This window comes from Melanostigma gelatinosum (genome assembly GCF_949748355.1).
Source record: "Melanostigma gelatinosum genome assembly, chromosome: 18".
NCBI lineage: Eukaryota > Metazoa > Chordata > Actinopteri > Perciformes > Zoarcidae > Melanostigma > Melanostigma gelatinosum.
In genome coordinates this window covers 20895176-20913558 of record NC_136651.1, presented here as the reverse complement: position 1 = coordinate 20913558, position 18383 = coordinate 20895176, and the positions used below count along the sequence as shown (strand labels likewise).

Here is an 18383-nt window from a genome sequence, read left to right as displayed (position 1 = left end):
TCAATGACAGTAAGAAAGAGGAAAGTTATAGTGTACTACAACATCATTGTTGGGACCTGGCAGGGGCAGGTTTGCTTATTAGCAAGTAATAATTACATTATTAATAAGACAATTATTAATATCAATAGGATTATTAACATACACTAATAATATCGGGGAACCACCCTGGGACCAGGGACCAATAACCAAACTGTGGACTAAGTCTAAAAATTGGTGTTCATTAAAAATGTCAATAGTCAAACTATTCCACATTCATAAACTGAAGATTTGAATTCAAGCCTTATGACATATTTCCCCATAACACATTCCAACTATTGTCATCCTGTTTCTTTATTGTTGGAATGCTGTTAAGCATTTACATTACACATTTGGCACAGAAGCCTATAATCGAGAGGAAAACCAACTTTCTGCTCCATAGAGACCAATGTTAAATTTTGCTTCAAAAACATATTCCACAGAACACGGTACCCCATTTCTAGATCGCCAGTTCAGCAACATTTTTTACACTACATACACAATTTTTACACGATCTGTTCTTCAACTCATCCTTCCTCTCATTTATTAATATCGGAGCAATAGGAGCTACGGCTATGGGAGTTTTGAGGATTTGTTTGAGAGGTGTTCCCCTGTTTTATCTCCACGAAAACGCTGCAAGGACACAGGTGTTTCTGATTAAGCTAATTAGTGATGTTGATAAACACCCAGACTCACAGACACAGAAACCCGTCTGAGGTCGCCCTTCATCACAACTACTGCTATTACTGCTACTTCAAATACTGCCATTACTATTACTACTGCTACTGTTATATTAAATACTACGACCACTACTTCAGCTATTACTACGACTACTGATACTACTACTTCTACTACTTCTTCTAATTACTAATACTTCTACTACTAATAATACTTCTACTACAACTACAACTTCTAGTACTACCACTACAAATATCACTACTGGTGACATTTTTTAAGCCACAGAAACCGTTCGAACATCAAAATGTTCAGCGCTTTCAGGAGAGGGGTGATATGACTTCATATTTGTAATCTTTAAATTCTTTGAAATATTAAGCTATTTGCAATTTTCTTTTGAATGGGATCTCTATGGAGAAAATCTCCAATTCCTGTTAAACTTCTTCAACTTTCAAAGCCTTCTTCTTCCTCATACTTTCAGCTACAGACACCATAGTTCCACATTTCAACTAGAAGGGTTTTCAGCAGTGCAGTTTAAATGCTCTCAGGCTTCAACATTTTTCAGACGGATAGTCTCCCATTTCTCAATTTTCAGCAATTTATTTACAATTAATTTTAGCTTACAGCATTCCAATGCATTTTCAGCAGTAAATGCATTTTCTAGTTACACTTTAATGTATTATTCAGCCTGCGACAACATGACAATAAAACAAGTATTCACATTGCAATGTCTTTTAATAGGCTCTGCGTGGTCAGGATGCATCGAGAAGACGTTTACAGACTTTACTAATAATTTCTCCTCTGCTCTCTCTCTCTCTTCTTGCCCTCTCACTTGCTACGTTAATCGTTTTATAGCCAGGACACATTAGCACATACAAGGGATTTGTCTTGGTGAATAACAATAAACAGTGCAAAAGTCTGAAGACAACATATAAATTAGATTATTTTAAGGGAGCCGAGCTTCTCCGTACCACCGGCCTGAACAATTTAGTGACTGGTGCTAACGAATCAAAGTTAACGTTACACAACCAAGAAGAGGAATAACTGTTTGACCATTTGTTTTTCTCATCTGTGCCCTCAGGGCAGTCTTTCAAGTAAATTTACACACTCAACAGAGCAGCAATGCGCACATACACACACCAGGAAAAAATGTTTCCCACATTTCAACATACTACTGTCATTATTTAACTGGCTTCATATGACAGGAATATCCACACAATCTCTCTCTGTATTACCCAACGTTACTACATTACCCCAACCTACAATCGAAGCTAGTCCTCAGATGATGGCAGTAACTTTACTTGAAATACATGAAGACTTTTCTGTTGGTTCATGCAGCCAACAACAGAACAAGTAGCATTGTTTGCTTGAGTTGTGTAAGCAGGTATCTGATAGCCAGAACACCACAATGGTGGACAGCAGAGGATTCTCCAGGTTCATCGTGGTTGGGGTCACCTTTAGCTTTTGGTGGTTTTGCAATATCGCCAAGAAACCCATTGGAACTTCTTACGTAGGAAGTGGAACTGGACGCTATTTTGATCAGCTGATTTTTACACAGCTTCTCAGATAGATGGAGTAGGAGAAAAACATAGAAAGTGCTCTTTTCTGACACTTTGAATGACATTAAAAAGTGCATTTTGTATAATAGGTGGCATGGCCTTTCAGTGTATCTATTATATAAACAGGCTAAGGGAACATCCAGAATATGTCTCTCGAACAGTTGGTCGAATCCATTTAAAAATCAAACAAACCAACACTCTAAACTCAAGGACAAAAAAACCACAAATAATTATTCGACCGAACCTTATGATCAATTCCAACAGCTGTGTATCTTCCATAGATAGCTTCTCTTAGGGCTGTATAAAAGGAGGCTAGCACGATTATTTGGGCAATCACGTAGAATTAGGAAGAGGTACTTAACTGGGAGGAAAAGTAAAGCGCACTTCACCCCTCCACAGATCCCCCAGCGCCTCCTCTCAAGTTCCTCTCTCCATCGGCCGCACCGCCCACGTCAATCTGCTGCCAAGCCTCTGTTGCTGGCTTTGTCGATGCTCAGTCACACCGGCTCCTGTTGTCTGTATTCGTCTCTGGGGGTTATTTGGCTCGGTCACACAAGTCTCTCTTCCTCTCAACGCTCTTTCTCCAACCAACTGGCCGCTCACCATCTCTCTCCGTGCTGTCATCTCTTCTACCCCAGCCCTGCACCCACAGCTGAAGGAAATTAACCCGGAAAAGGCCCCACACATCCAAGACAGTGAGCAAATAATGTCCTCTCTTCCCTGAGAGGATAGTGTTGTGAATAAAACTCATGTTGAGGAGAAAACTCAGGGGAACAGACTTAGGTCGAGGCGTTTAGCTCAATTCAAGCAATAAGGTTTATTTGTAACAGAAGTATTATGTCCAGCAGTTAAACGTGCACGGACCTAGAAAGTTCACTCTGTAGGAGCGAATGAAAAGCTAAAAAGGCGCTTAGACAGAGTGCGCGAGTCGTGAATAGGTTCTTCGGATGGAAGCCTATTGGTTGAATACTAAGTAGGAGGTGGATCTGTTTCTATCTTACAGACAGCCTGTTTGAGCACTGGGCATCTCCGCCCACACTGGCTCACGTCCGGGATCCGCCTTCTCTGGAACGTCAGTGTGTGTGAAATGTTGATGTAACAGCATATTGTTATGTTCGGCCGACTAGATAAGCTAGGCGCTAGATATGCAAGGGCGCCTCTTTCTATCTCTAAGATGGAGCAGGCAGTTGAAACTAGTTATCTGTAAGACTATGTGACATTTAACTGGGCCAAAGGCTATCCTTCAGAGTTCTAGTATTTTCCACTTTGTTCAGGCGAGCGCTAGAGTACCCCACCTGGCGTTTTTGACCTTCGTGCACTAGAACTCACATACTCGCGTATAAGCTGTGTTTAACATTGAATGAATGTATATTTTATTTACAATAGCTGTTGCTCATTCAATATGTGTAGCTATCAGTAGGCCCATTCCCGCAAGCAACAGGAGGAGGGAGTCAGACCCACCCTGTAGCATGAGGCCATATCCACACTAGTCCGTGTCTCGTTGGATGCAGAGTTGTCAAATAGAACCGATCTCCGTCCACACCGGAGTTTTCTGCATTATTCTCAAGTTGATCTGCAGCCACACGTCAGCCTTCGAAGGCAAAAAAAAAATATGACAGAGTAATGAAGTAGTCTTTAATAATGAAAGGTTGTATTTGATACTTAAGATCTTCCTCTATAAACTCAAACAGACACAGTTCGTGGAAAGTTTTAGAAGTTTAATTTTTCAGACGTAGTTACAGCGCTGCGGGTCTCGCTCTCTCTCTGGTCAACACACGTCGATCACTCGCTTCCATGTGTTGTTGTCGTGGGGGCTGATGAATGTGACGTAGTTACAGCGCTGCTGGTCTGTCTGTCTGTCTGTATATATATATATATATATATATATATATATATATATATATATATATATATATATATATATCTCACATCAACTTTACTTTAAAATCAACACTTACACGGAAACGTTTACTCGATTATGGTCCATAAATGTGGTCAACACACGTCGATAACTCGCTTCCATGTGTTGTTGTCGTGGGGGCTGATGAATGTAACGTTAGCTCCGCCATTGGGGTATTCCTTCATGAGATACGGCATCAGGGGATAAGCTGTGTCACCCAGCAGAAAAACCAGGGACATCATCTTCGCCCTCTATCAATTCTTTAGGGCATTTGCTCCATCGTTTAGGGCACAACATCATGCAACAGGTCCGACTCGCTAGCTTCTAAGCTAATTTTAACATTACCGCCAATGGGGAAAAGCTAACCGCGATTAGCATTTGCGAATATAACATATCTTCGTACATATTTTCATGCTCCATAAAGAAATACTTGCAGACTAAGGTCTCTCAAGGCTACCAAATGGAAGAAGTAAAACGAATCAGCGTCTCTCACTCGTTTCCTCTGTGTTGTCTGTTTGTAGCTGTAGCTCTGAATAGCATTTATTGCTAACTGTAGCTTCAGACAGCTGCTCCGTGGGGGCTGATCGCCGATGGTCAAGCAGCTCGCTCATCGCTCGAAGAACAGCTCACCTCCTCCGCATGTAGGCATTAGCAGCATTGTAAAATGACGAATTTAACTCCACAATAGCTGCTACTACAGACAACAAAGCAAGCAAGGCTTGCCATTATCCATGTTGAAATGAATCGCTGCTGGTCGCCCGGCTATTTTGTTTTCTTCCGGGTACGGGTCACGTGATAGTGAGTGTGACTAATCAGGGACAGAGACGTCATGGCTGGTAATAACCAATCCAGTAGCGAGCACGGGTGTGGGCTAATTTTTTCTAACAGACATCCGTATCCGACGTCTACACTGAACCAAAACCCAGAGTTTTCAAATACCTCCAACCTCGGCGGAGTTTTCAGGTTCCTCCGTTAAGGCTGCTCCAAAACTCCTGCGTGGTGTGGCTGCTCAGTGTAAACGTAGGAAAACTGGACTAGTGTGGATATGGCCTAAGTCAAGAGCAATCACCTAATGTTTATTTTTTTAGAGGGAGGGGAAGGAAGAAAAGGAATGTTTCAAAATTCAGATGAGATTTTCTCCCATTTCTTTCATTCATGGTGGCACAATGTGTCAAGTAGCAGCAGCATGATGATGTGAAGTGTTTTGTCTTTGGAAATCCATTCCGAATAAGTGGATTTAAATGAATCCTTCTATTTACAAGTCTTAATGCAGTAACTTACTGGGAACAATTGACCAATAACTTGCTATAAGTTACACCAGTGGCGGCTGGTCAATAGAGGGCCATGTGGCATGGCCCCACCATGAGCCACACAAAAAAAAAAAAAAAATTATAATGATCATAAATTATACAAATTGTCAATATTTGTGTTTTTGAACGATGGAATGTACCCAGTAATGTGTGTAAAATATGATATCTGCGCAAAATATATGCTTTTCCTGCTCGTCCTCTCCCCCTGTGTGCTCTCTGCTCGTCCTCTCTGCCTGTGTGCTCTCTGCTCGTCCTCTCTGCCTGTGTGCTCTCTGCTCGTTCTCTCTGTCTGTGTGCTCTCTGCTCGTCCTCTCCCCCTGTGTGCTCTCTGCTCGTGCTCTCTGTCTGTGTGCATGACACTCTGAGAACGTGTCAGCTTGGGGGGCCTAATCGTTTTGGCCCAAAAGAGACGGGTCTATGAAGCAGTTTAGCCAATTGCTGATTCAAGATATAAATGAGTGACATACAATTTAGCCAATCAGCGCCTTCAAATAGATTCAGTGTGGGCCAGAACGATCAGGCCCGCGCGTTCTCGTCAGGAGAAATCTCTACAGGCGCCCGCGCCAGCGCGAGCACTCCTCCTCCAAGACCCGTTTGAGAGGAGAACTTTGGCGGAGATTCTGCAGCCAAAGAGCTGATATGAGATCAGCCTGACCTCACAATCAGACAGCAGACTCGCGGGAAAGGGAAGCAGTACATGAAGCTTCTGTACTAGCTGTACACCAGACAGGTTTGGCTAGCTGGATGACGTCATGCTAATCATTTATTTAGCTTTTTAAAACAACGGGGACGGATCCAGCACGGACAGTTACAGGAGTGAGGGATGAGGAGGTAAGGAAACATGAGAACACCAGGGTAGGGAGTGAGGGATTAGGAGGTAAGGAAACATGAGAACACCAGGGTAGGGAGTGAGGGATGAGGAGGTAAGGAAACATGAGAACACCAGGACACACATGAGAACTCTGTCAAGCTACATATTATGCAAAGTGAACATCTTTTCTTCTACATAGCTGTCCTCAGTCTCATCTGCTTAACTTGGTCATGGAGGCATCAACATGTAATAGAGATGTTAAATTAACAGTGAAAACTCATCATAGCTTAATTTAACATCAGTATTCATAATTACACTTCATGTTTACTTCTCCTGATCTTTACCTCCTATAACAAGGTCCATAGGGGCATCTCAATAAATGAACATGTTATATTATATTATATAAGTGTTATTTACTGATTGTTTTCGTGTTGGAATACATGTTAAATATTTAACTGCCAAGTAATAATACTTACATTTTTTTTGCATCAAATCATACTGGGATGTTTGCTGAAATTGATAGGATGGCCCTACCTAGAACATTTTCCACCAGCCGCCACGGAGTTACACCACAGTGAAGTTACTACAGAGCTAACTGCATACTGTAAGATGAATCACAGTAACTTAAACAGTACTTTGGTGTCATATGTAAGCACAGTACTGTGTAATGAACTACAGTAGGGCTTCTGTCCGTCATTGTTTACTTTTTATCACAGCGAAATTGAAATGCAAAAGAAGTTGAACACAGTTCAAGATTAGTAGACAATTTATTGGCACAGAAATCCTACACTAACCGTGACAATTTTAAAAAGTACAATTAATTTGAATGTGAATCTCAGAGGGGTTTCTGCCCTTACATCAAGCCTTTTAAAAACTTAAAAATATTAGCTATAAAAATGTATACTGAACAATACAGTATATTATATGTATATATATATATATATATATAGTAAATTATAAGTTATCATGATGTCGTCAAATGTAATCTTGTTAAATGTAGTTTTGGTGAGGAATTAGCTCTAAGCAGCTCATAATAAAGCTGCAAATGCTAAGATTTTTAAATCAATAAAAATATAATCTTTTATTTCCACGATCAATTAAATTGTGTGTTTATGCAAATGACCACAGTAGATAACTAATAACAAAGCAAAAGCATATAGCGGATGATGATAATGAATATTTTTGTTCACTAGCTATAGGCCTATTCGAAATATTCTTGTTGATAATCGTAAAAACAATGAAACTGGTATTTCCTCTGGAATTAAAGTGATTGAGGCAAATCCAGGCATTTCGACTAGCTTTCTCATTATTCATTATCCAGATGTTTGCTCCTAGAAAGACAGCTCTCTAGATTGCTCTCTATTGTGCTCTGATAAAACATGTTCCGTTCGTCACAAAATATTGAAAACAAAAGCTGCTCAGTAAATTCTGTGTAGACATTTCTGCCACATTCTGTCTCTTAAGGACATTATAGAAACTACAAAAATACACTATAGAAAATATTAAAGGAAACAAGCATGCCATATTCTCTTAAAATAGAGCTATTAAGCTGTAAATTAACACCCACATTTTTATTACAAATTTTAATTCTGGCCTTAAGTGTGCACAGTACTATGTTAGGGCCATTGTAGGTTAAAAGATAATAATTAAGGAGCCAGGGAGGGGATAATATTCTGAGGAAAAACTCAGAATTTCCAACATTAGAGTCGTAGATTTATAAGGAAAATACTTGGATACTCTCTGAGATTAAAGTGGAGTGCAAAAACTCCGGTAATGCCAGCCGTCTGAATTTTGTTGTCCACAGTGTTATTATGATAATGATGGCCTCTGAGCAAAGCAAAGGCCCTTAAAGATACATACATGTTTTCTTTCATGTTTTTTCCGTGTTCTTTTATGAACATGAATAATTACCATCATTCTATAATATATTCATGATGTTGCACTTGGTTGTACCGTCAAAAAGTGACCCTGCCTTCCTTCCCACACCTGACCAAACACTATGTAAAGTGGGTGTGATCGTGATAGTGCTTGTTTGGAAAAGTTACACGAACAATCAGATAGGCGAGGGGTTTTCAGACGGTGTTACGCGATCTGATAACCTCTTCATCTGAAGCATACTGATACCTTTACTTTCTCACACTCTTATCTCTGAGTTATCCTTATCTTTACATATTCTATACAGTTTGAGACACATTTCCACTCATCTTTCCCCCACAGACAAAGTCTAAACTGTTGCTGTCATTTCCTAAAGATTAATATTTATCATTATTTTGGAAGCAGAAACAACCGGAGATGTCCAGGCAAACTAATGGATCCAGAAATTAATGGATCACAAATTTTAAGAGGCTGCGGTATACCGTGTAATGGTTAAATTCTGTGAATTGGTATTTATAAGGACTTTAGGACTTCTAGGATAAAGTATAATTATTGTTTTTGAGATCTATTACTACAAGAAAAAATAAATCATTAATTAATAAATTAAAAGCAATTTTGGGACATCTTGTAGCCTGGCAATTCCTGTACTTGAGCATTTTGGGGTATGGGGGCTGGGCTGTAGGGAAGTATACTGACAAGTTGGCTTCGATAGAGGTGTGCTTGCCGCTGGCACAGCCCTATTCGGCTCAGCAACATCAGGATGTCTCTGTGAAATGCCTTTGTCAGGATAGCATAAAAAAATGGGTGTGCACAAGAGTTGAGAGGATAGAAAAGCACCAGCAGCACCTATGGAGAAAAACATAGATCAGTCTTTATTTTAAACAGAAAACAAAATTGGATTGAAGCTCAAGAGAGAGTCACACCTTGGAATCTGTGACAGTCATCAATGGTTGGTGGAGAGCCGCAGACAAGCCATAGAAGCAAATGGGAGCCAGACACAGAAAGTTGGTGAAAATTAGAACAGCCATGCGTTTGGCCATGCTGGTATCACATCTGCTGGACTGGTGCTGGGGATTGTGCACCATACAGTAGATGTGGAGGTAACATAAACATACCACCATAAAAGCTACGACATTAACCATCAGCACAGAGACCACATAGGCCCGAGCAGCAGTTGTCTCAGTGTCCATGGGTAAGCAGATGCTCACTTTCTGGTAACTGCTCACACCAACCAATGGAAGCACTGCTAGGATCACACACAGCAACCAGCCGACGAGCATAAACACAGCTGCATGGCGTAACCTGATTTTTCTGTCCGCCCTCATTGCGTAGAAGATAGCATGCCAGCGCTGAAGGCTGATTAAAGTTAATGTGTAGACAGATAGCTCGCTGGCAAACACTGATATTGTTCCAGCTAGATTGCAGCCACCTCCTGTTTGCCAGGCAATAGCATAGTGGTAATAATGGGAGCGTGTGTAGAGGTCGACCGACGCAACAAGCAGTAAGTATATCCCCATACAGAAGTCTGCAAATGCCAGGTGACCCAAGAGGAAACGGGTAACGGACAACTTCTGTTGGCTGGTCAGCAGGGTGAACATCACCAGGAAGTTGGCTGAAATGGCCAATGGACTGACCACCCAGACCAACACCCTCAGGAAGCCTTGACTCATCACATCCTCACAGGGGTTCAGGGCATCTGGCAGAGGGGTGCACAAGACTCCATGATTATCTGTGTGAAGTTCATCACACAGTGCAAAGTCAAAACCTTCATTGGGATGCTCTGTAGGTAACTCCACGTAAAACAAACCCTCATTTTGAGACTGTTCAGTTGGGCAAATGGGGCTGTTATAATAATGATTGTGATTTCTGCTGTCGGCAGTTGGGAGACCAAAGCTGTCGTTCAGATGATGGTAGATTTTGTGTCCCAGATACCTCTGAGAGAAAGCTGCAGAGGATTCCTGCAGCTTTTCCAAAGCAGTCCGGGTCAGGTTGCAAATAACTGCTTCAGAGTTTCTTGAAAACAGATGATATGGATTATTAATCAGAGAATGTACTTCATTTTTTGCATGCAAATGTTGAAATATTATACTACAAAGTTTTTTGACATAAAGTTTCTACAGGATCAAAAACTCCTGAGTGGGGAAAAAAGCATTCGGCCGCCAACTTGTAGTCAGTTTGTAAATAAGGCGTCAGACCTTTATCAGAACCTTCACCGTATACTGTATATATAAAAGAAAAAATGTCAAAGGTGATCAGCAGCAACTGGCAAACTAATTACGCTTGTTTAATTGTAAACAAGCAAAGTACATTTTCAGATACCTAATACATAATTTCAGATATAGATTAAAATCGTTGCCCAGCACTAATATATATATATATATATATATATATATATATATATATGATAAATAGATACAAAATAAATATAATTTTAAGTTAATTAAAAAGCAGAGAAATTTGATATTATGAAAAGTAGTTTTTTAGTTTAGGTTGAAAAACAGTTAAAGATGCAAATATTATCAGAAAGGAAAAAAAATGAATAACCTAAGATCATAATTATCACAATGGTCAAAGTTCATCAATCACCAAAATATCACACAATAAGATGTATTCTTTTTGATCTTATGTCTAGGGTTTGATATTACAAATAGAAGAGCTCATTAATCATTAATTGTATGGTTGCCTCGAGAGGCAACAAATAGAAGAGCTCATTAATCAATATTTGTATGGTTGCCTCGAGAGGCTACTGGCACACTCTAGTTAGATGTTTAAGGTCTGTAACATTATGAATAAAGTGCACAAAAATGCACATCATTTTTTTTCCCCAGTAACTGAACTAATTGATATCACTCTAGATTGGCCCAGATTGTGCGAGTACCCCAATACATACACTATACCGTGGGCCTGAGGGCAGTTTGGTATGTAAAGGACAAATGCTTGACGGAAAGAATTACAGTGGGAAAATATTTTCCAACACTTTTAATTCTCTTAATTACCCTCTCCATCTTTTCAACGTTTTGAGACCGCAACAATGGCTTGGGAAGGTCAATTCAGCAATTTGTAAATGGACAAAGGCCTTGAAGGGGGGCAGTTCTTTGAGAGTCCAAGTGTTTTTAGCTTGGAGCTTTTCAATGGTCTCCAAACCCATTGAAGGAAGAGAGCTAACTTTGGTTTCTGAAAGGTCTCTGGAAAGACAAAAAGTTTAGATTATTCATTTGGACACAAAACTGAGGCAGTTCCGGTATTCAACCTCAGCATACCGCAGTTCCAAAAAAAATTGTTTTTATTTGATGTTAGAATATTATTTGACAAGAAAACACAAAGTATAGTTATTTGCTCTATTTTTCCAAGAAGAACACCAATTCCTCTTCTAGCGAATTCTCTCAATTCACTCACAATTGCGTTGGGCCTTGAATCACACCATAAAATGCAAATTCATCTATTCGTTCCAGATCCATATTCCTGTGAAGATACCTGTAGAATAGATATAAAATAGATAAGTGGAAAAGTAATATGGTCAGAATTGTTCTGTTGTTTTGTACAAACATACACAAAATCCCACATAATCCCACTTTTTTACTTTATCAAAATATATTTTTTAACACAATAGTAGTTCAACATGTCATCCAGCCAGGTTGTTAAAGCTCAAACACACATTAATAACGGAACTAAATAAGAAAGTTGTAAAGTTGGATGAACTTTAAATATTGGTGAGTGTGTGTGGACTTTGAGCTTTTGTTTTTGTTTCACTGTAACTGTTCAAAATGGCATACACTTCCTCCAGTCTGCTCCCATTGAAGGCATATTGCTGGATCTCTTTCACACCATTGCTATTCAGCATGCTAAAAAAAAATGGGGGGGAGAAGAGAATATCCCATGAACCTTCCATTAACTCCATTTTTATTAAAAGTGAAAAATAAGTTCCATGTCTATTTGTAAACATTGTAGCAACTTCATAACTGTGCACTATGTAATAACTACACATAATGTAATCATTTAAATGGAATAAAAGCTCAAAATATAACAATCAGCACATAAGAAATCAATCAGCGCAACTCAATAACAATTTTGTGAATAATGTAATAAGTTATTACATTACGAGAAAAGTATTACATTCTAAACTAAGCAAAACAATGTTATTACATTTGAAATAAAATAACATATTAATATGTTCGGCACTTAGTGTAGTACTATTAATAAGGAGTACTCTCCTTGTCTTCTTAAAGCATAGGAACGCTTCTAGTTTGACACAAGTGGAGTCCTAAAATTAAAGCAACTTGATTTTGTCTGTTTGGTTTGGAGGAGATTCTAGACTCTCTCAATCTTGAATGTGTGAACAAATTCAAAACAATAAAATATCCCGTGACTTGGACAAATGAGCCTTTAAGGAGATGAAGCTGAATATAATATACTGGGTGATTCTTAGCATGTACAATATTTGTTCCATACATAATTAATCCATTTACTTTAATATGGCATTTAATGGCACAGACATATAAAACAGGCACATGGTAATAGTAATGTGTAGCACTTTTCGAGTCTTCCGACCACTCAAAGTACTTTAACACTACATGTCATTGACACTCATTCATACACTGATGACCATGCAAGGTGCGACCTGCCCATCAGAACTAACAAACATTCCTACAGCAATTTGTGAATTAAGTTTCTTGCCCAATGACACATCGACATGGACTAGTGGAGCAGGGGACCAAACCGCCGATTCTCTGATTGAAGGACGACCCACTCTACCACTAAACCACAGTCACCCTTGATACAAACAAGATATCACAGCTTTTTTGTTGCTGCCTCACAGCTCATCGCTTGTCCTTGAACACAGTTTTACGAGGAGTGGCCACGCAACTGCGTAGTAATGGAATGGAAGGACAGGGGATTGTGACTGGGTTATTTTTTCCAGTTCTACGTTGTTCCTCATCCTTTCATGGACATCAAGGAGGGAAATCTACCCTCCCAGAAGGAGATGGATTATCTCTCAGCAGAGATCTAAGACCTGTTACAGAAACAGTTTGTGTCTGTCATGACAGACAGAAACGGTTTTACTCTGCAAACTTCTTGGTACCCAAGAAGACGGCAGATTTCAGACCCATTTTGGATCTCCGTATCCTAAACCAGTGCATTGCCTGCAAGATGTTCTGTATGTTAATCATCAAGCGTTTACCGGAGCTGGTTCAGCTGTACAATTGGTTCACCACTATTAACTTCAAAGCGCTTACTTTCAGGTCGAGGTGGCTTTGAAACACAGGATGCTCTTGAGTTTCGCCATCCAGGGGTTAGCATTCATATGCAAAATACTGGCATTGCACTGGCCACCTGCACCTTCAGTAGATCTGTGGACATTGCACTTCAGCTGTTGCATGACCGAACAATGCGGATCTCCTTTTATCTTGAAGACCTCGATGGCTAAGTTCAGAGAATGGCTACAGAACACTGCTACAGGCACTTGGTCCTCCAACACTTCAGGCCCCTGATACTAGGCATGCACATGTTGGTGAGGAGCAACAACAGCACCACGGTGTCCTACATCAACAGGCATTACCGTGGGCCGCATTACCGTGGATGGTTGAGAGGCTGTGGATATGGGTATTTTAGCACATGATGGGGTTTCTAAAGGCTCTCGAGATTCCCTGATCATGAAAGCCCTGACTGTTCCTCAGTTCTGGGGGCCTCTGTCTCAGGCGATGGGTACAATAGCTAAGCTGCCCAATCTGGGCCGTCCTTTCCAGCCTTGGCTCCTGAGAGGGAAAGGATGGGGAGGGCTCGACAGTCTATACAGTCGGTGCAGACCATCCAGGCGGTAAGAGCGGTATCTACCATTGCCTGTTACACGGCAAAGTTGTCAGGGTTCAAACGCTGGTGCAAGGAAAGGAATCTATTAATTGTTCAGGAGTGAATTTCCAAATGGTTTACAAAGAGAATGAAAATGTGTAACAATAAGTAGATTCAAAATGTATGTTCAAAATTCAAGGATTGACTATTAATGTGGATTAGAATTTCTTTTTAAGATCTCTGAGGACAGATATGATGCACATATAAGATCACACATGTGGCAGGATCCAACAAAAAGATGACTTTCAGCAGATGTGTGGACATGGCGTTTCAACTGCTGAATGACGGTCTCCTATTAACTTGTAGACCTCAAGTTCAGAGAAAAAGCGGTAGTGTTTTCCCAGTGAGCACTAGCCCGGATTTCAACGTTGATTTCTGGTTGAAAACGGGTTGAAATGGGGTCTGAACGTCTAAGACCTATTTTCACCGTCTTTTCAACCGGCTAAAATACAATATCAACGTGTCACAAAACACCAATTTGTTTTAAAATATTAATTGGAGATAAACCTTAGCTGAATTTCAGGAGCAGGGCCACACCTCCACGGGGCCACTTCCGGCCACACCCTACAAATACCCACGGCCACCATAGCTCAGCCTGCTACGCCTTTCGCACCAAACCGTAAGGCTGCTACACCTTCAGAAAAGAGTCAGGCTGCTACGTCGTTCGCACCAAAACGCAAGAACGCCCGCAGCACCGCAAAAACAACGAACAGGGAAGGAAAATAAACCCCTTACCTCGCCAGCATGGACCTGCTACTAACCGGGCTCCCGATGACGACGAACCGTTTGCCTCCCCAGCCGCCACCCGCACAGCCCGGGGCCGCACTCCACCGAGGCAGGGCTTCCAGATGCCACCGATCGCCTCCGGGAGCGGCCCGGCGGCCAACGCAGCCGAACCCGCCGACCGGCCACATCCATCGGCCGGAATCCCTCCCTACGAGCAATCCGCCAGTACGGGGACCCAGACCGACCGTCATCGGCCAGCGAACCAAGTCCCACACGGCACGCCTCCGTGGCAGACGGCGATCCGCTGCCCCCGAACGCGGGCAACGGACGCGGAAGTCCCCCCCTTCCTCCTCCGCTCGCTCCGGACGCAGCGCTCGGGGACAAACCTCCGACAGCCCGGCTTCCGGCGACTCCAGCATCCCAGCACGCCACGCTCGAAGCCACCGGCACGGCGCTCGCGCCCCGACCGCATCTCCCAGCGGAACCGACCCGCCCAGGATCGCCGCCTGGACCGTAGCGCGCCTGTTAACGGACCTGCAGGAGAGGGGGATCCCCCACAAGCGCCGCGACAAAAAAGCGACACTGCTCCAACTCCTCGCAGCCGCCATGACACCTCGCCACGCAGCGACGGACTTTTTTCATCAACACACGGGCGCGCCGTCAGTGACGCAATCACGCACCACCAAGCCCCGCCCCGCCGGCCTCGACGTTCCAGGTTGCCAGGTTCACAGCGTCCCCCTCCACCACCACAAGGAAAGAGAGAAGAAAGGGAAAAGAGAGTCTACGCAACAAAGCACACTATGCCAACTCCTCCAAACCTTCCCAAAGTCACGTCAGGCACCAGGTAAGTCCTGGCACCGGGTTGCCAGGTTCCCTCTCCTCCATCCCCCTCTTTAAGTCCGGGCACCAGGTTGCCAGGTTCCCTTTCCTCTGTCCCCTAATGCCGCTTTCCTACTACGCATACTCTGCCCACCAGGCGATTCCTGGCACCGGGCTGCCAGGTCTTCTTGCCCCTGTCCCCCTCTTTTAGTCCTGGCACCGGGCTGCCAGGCTCCCTCTCCCCCCTCCCCCTCCCCTATCCCGCTTTTCCTACTACGCATACTCTTCCCACTTGGCAGATTCCAGGCACCGGGTTGCCAGGTCTTCTTGCCTCTGTCCCCCCCCCTAAGTCCTGGCACCGGGTTGCCAGGTTCCCTCTCCTCTGTCCCCCTCCCCTATTCCGCTTTTCCTACTAGGCAGATTCCTGGCACCGGGCTGCCAGGTCTTCTTGCCTCTGTCCCCCCCTAAGTCCTGGCACCGGGTTGCCAGGTTCCCTCTCCTCTGTCCCCCTCCCCCATTCCGCTTTTCCACCATGCAGATACCAAGCAACAACGAAACGCAGCAACGCAGCCACGGAGTGCAATGACGCAGCCACTCAACGACTCAGCCATGCTACGCAACGCAGCAACGCCGGAATGGAACGGAGCGCAGCAACGCCGGAACGGAATGCAGCAACGGCAGAACGCAGCAGCCACGCATCGCAGCCACTGACCGCAGCCACGCAACAATGCAGCAACCGAACGCAGCAGGCAACGGGACACAGCAACAGGAACAGAACGCAGCAACGAATCGCAGCAACGCAACAACGCAGCAACGGACCGCAGCAACGCAGCCACGGAGTGCAATGATGCAGCCACGGAACGACTCAGCCATGCCACGTAACGCAGCAACGCCGGAATGGAACGGAACGCAGCAACGCCGGAACAGAATACAGCAACGGCAGAACGCAGCAGCCACGCATTGCAACGACGGAACACAGCAACGCACCCCAGCAACGTACCCCAGCAACGTAACGCAGCAACGTAACGCAGCAACGCAATGCAGCAACGCAACGACGCAGCAAGCAACAACGGGATGCAGCAACACAGTGCAACGGACCGCAGCAACGTAACAACGCAGCAAGTAACGACTCAGCAATGCAGCAAGCAACAACGGATCACATCAAGCAACAACTGAACGCAGCAACGGAACGACGCATGACGCAGCCACGCAACGCAGCAGGCAACGAGACGCAGCAAGCACGGAACGCAAAGCAACAACAGAACGCAGGACGCCAGTGCCCCCGCCGCCTACTTCTGAAAACACAGCAAGTGACCATAACCGGGACATCTAGCACCGGGATGCCAGTGCCCCCACCCCGCCCACTTCCAGCGACGAACTCACACAATTGGCCAACAACGATGCCGCTCCCTCTGCCGTCTTTTGGGGGGTTTTCACGACGGACGACATTGCCGGAGACCAGCCTCGAAGGAAGAGAAGAGCGGTCCCCGTACTATATTTCAAATTCAACTCACACCTGAGCCCCTACGAACCCCTCATGCGCTAACTACAAACCAGGAAAACACAGCAAACCGCCCCCCACGAACCACTGTTCACCACAGAGACTGGCCGCATCGCCGACCGATCCTGGTTCCTCTTGCACTTCAGGGGAATCCTAACCATCTCCGGGATCAATCCCGGCTCCTTCCCTGGCCACTCCTCCCGCGTAGGAGCCGCCACCACTGCAGCGAGCAGAGGAGTCCCAGACCACCATCAAAGCCTGGGCCGCTGGCCCTCCCACGCCTACCAACTCTACACCCACAACAGCGCCACCGACATGCGCAACGGGCAGGCGGCACTGCTCCCGTAGGCAGGCTTTTGGGGGTCTGCAAGGCCCGGGAGCCGCAGTGGAACCTCAAACTAGCCTTTCCCCAAACCGCTTCGCTCAGGCTACCCTCCACCAACCATCCCTAAAACTCTCCAGCCGGCCAAATCGCCGAGGTGGGGCCCTAAGCTAGTGAATTGGAGATAAACCTTAGCTGAATTTCAGGAGCAGGGCCACACCTCCACGGGGCCACTTCCGGCCACACCCTACAAATACCCACGGCCACCATAGCTCAGCCTGCTACGCCTTTCGCACCCCACCCTCCCGCCCCTCTTTAAAACCACTCCCGGAAGGCCACCTGCCTCCACAGCCACTACTGTCCCACATGGACTGGGGGGGGGGGGGGGGGGGGGGGTCTGCAAGGCCCGGGAGCCGCAGTGGACCCTAAAACTAGCCTTTCCCCAAACCGCTTCGCTCAGGCTACCCTCCACCAACCATCCCTAAAACTCTCCAGCCGGCCAAATCGCCGAGGTGGGGCCCTAAGCTAGTGAATGGTTTGTTCAGTTGTAGGTTGAAAGAGACACAATATTGGTTACTTTGAACTTATTTCTCCAAAGTCATATTACGCTGGTCGGCGAAATGTGGTCTACAGGAAGACGTGATTTCAACGCATTTAATGTTTCATATAAAACGTCATCATAATGGAACTATAGACTCTGTACTGTCAACATGAAGCTCCCAGGACATCGTAATGAGAGCAGAGCACATTCTGTCTGTATTTTCATGCAAAATACAACTCTGTGTTTACTGCTGGAACACACATGTGCAGAGGCTCAGCATCACAGTTCCTGTAACTGTCAAAGAGACATGTGTAATTGTGTATTCTATTGAGTTTATATGGTACCGTATGTGTTGCCTCAAGGTATCGTATTTCGTCATGTAACGTCGTAAAGTAACGGGTCACACCCAGAGTTGCACACGGTAAAGTGTTAATTTGAACATATATTTGTGTGTATTGTTGTTGACCTGCCTTTACGTTTAC

At 44.1% G+C, this 18383-nt stretch overlaps 1 protein-coding gene across 1 annotated transcript in view; it reads right to left on the bottom strand.

The window, feature by feature from the left end:
• The window catches only part of LOC306792363 (thyrotropin receptor-like), a gene marked incomplete at both ends in the record, with an annotated part of 52193 nt that overhangs the window by 1673 nt on the left and 32137 nt on the right, over positions 1-18383 (bottom strand). The window contains 5 exons of the mRNA XM_079289434.1: positions 8794-8991; positions 9069-10158; positions 11142-11330; positions 11542-11619; positions 11919-11987. Of these exons, the coding sequence (XP_079145560.1) occupies positions 8794-8991; positions 9069-10158; positions 11142-11330; positions 11542-11619; positions 11919-11987 (1624 nt within the window). The remainder of the gene's footprint in view (positions 1-8793; positions 8992-9068; positions 10159-11141; positions 11331-11541; positions 11620-11918; positions 11988-18383) is intronic.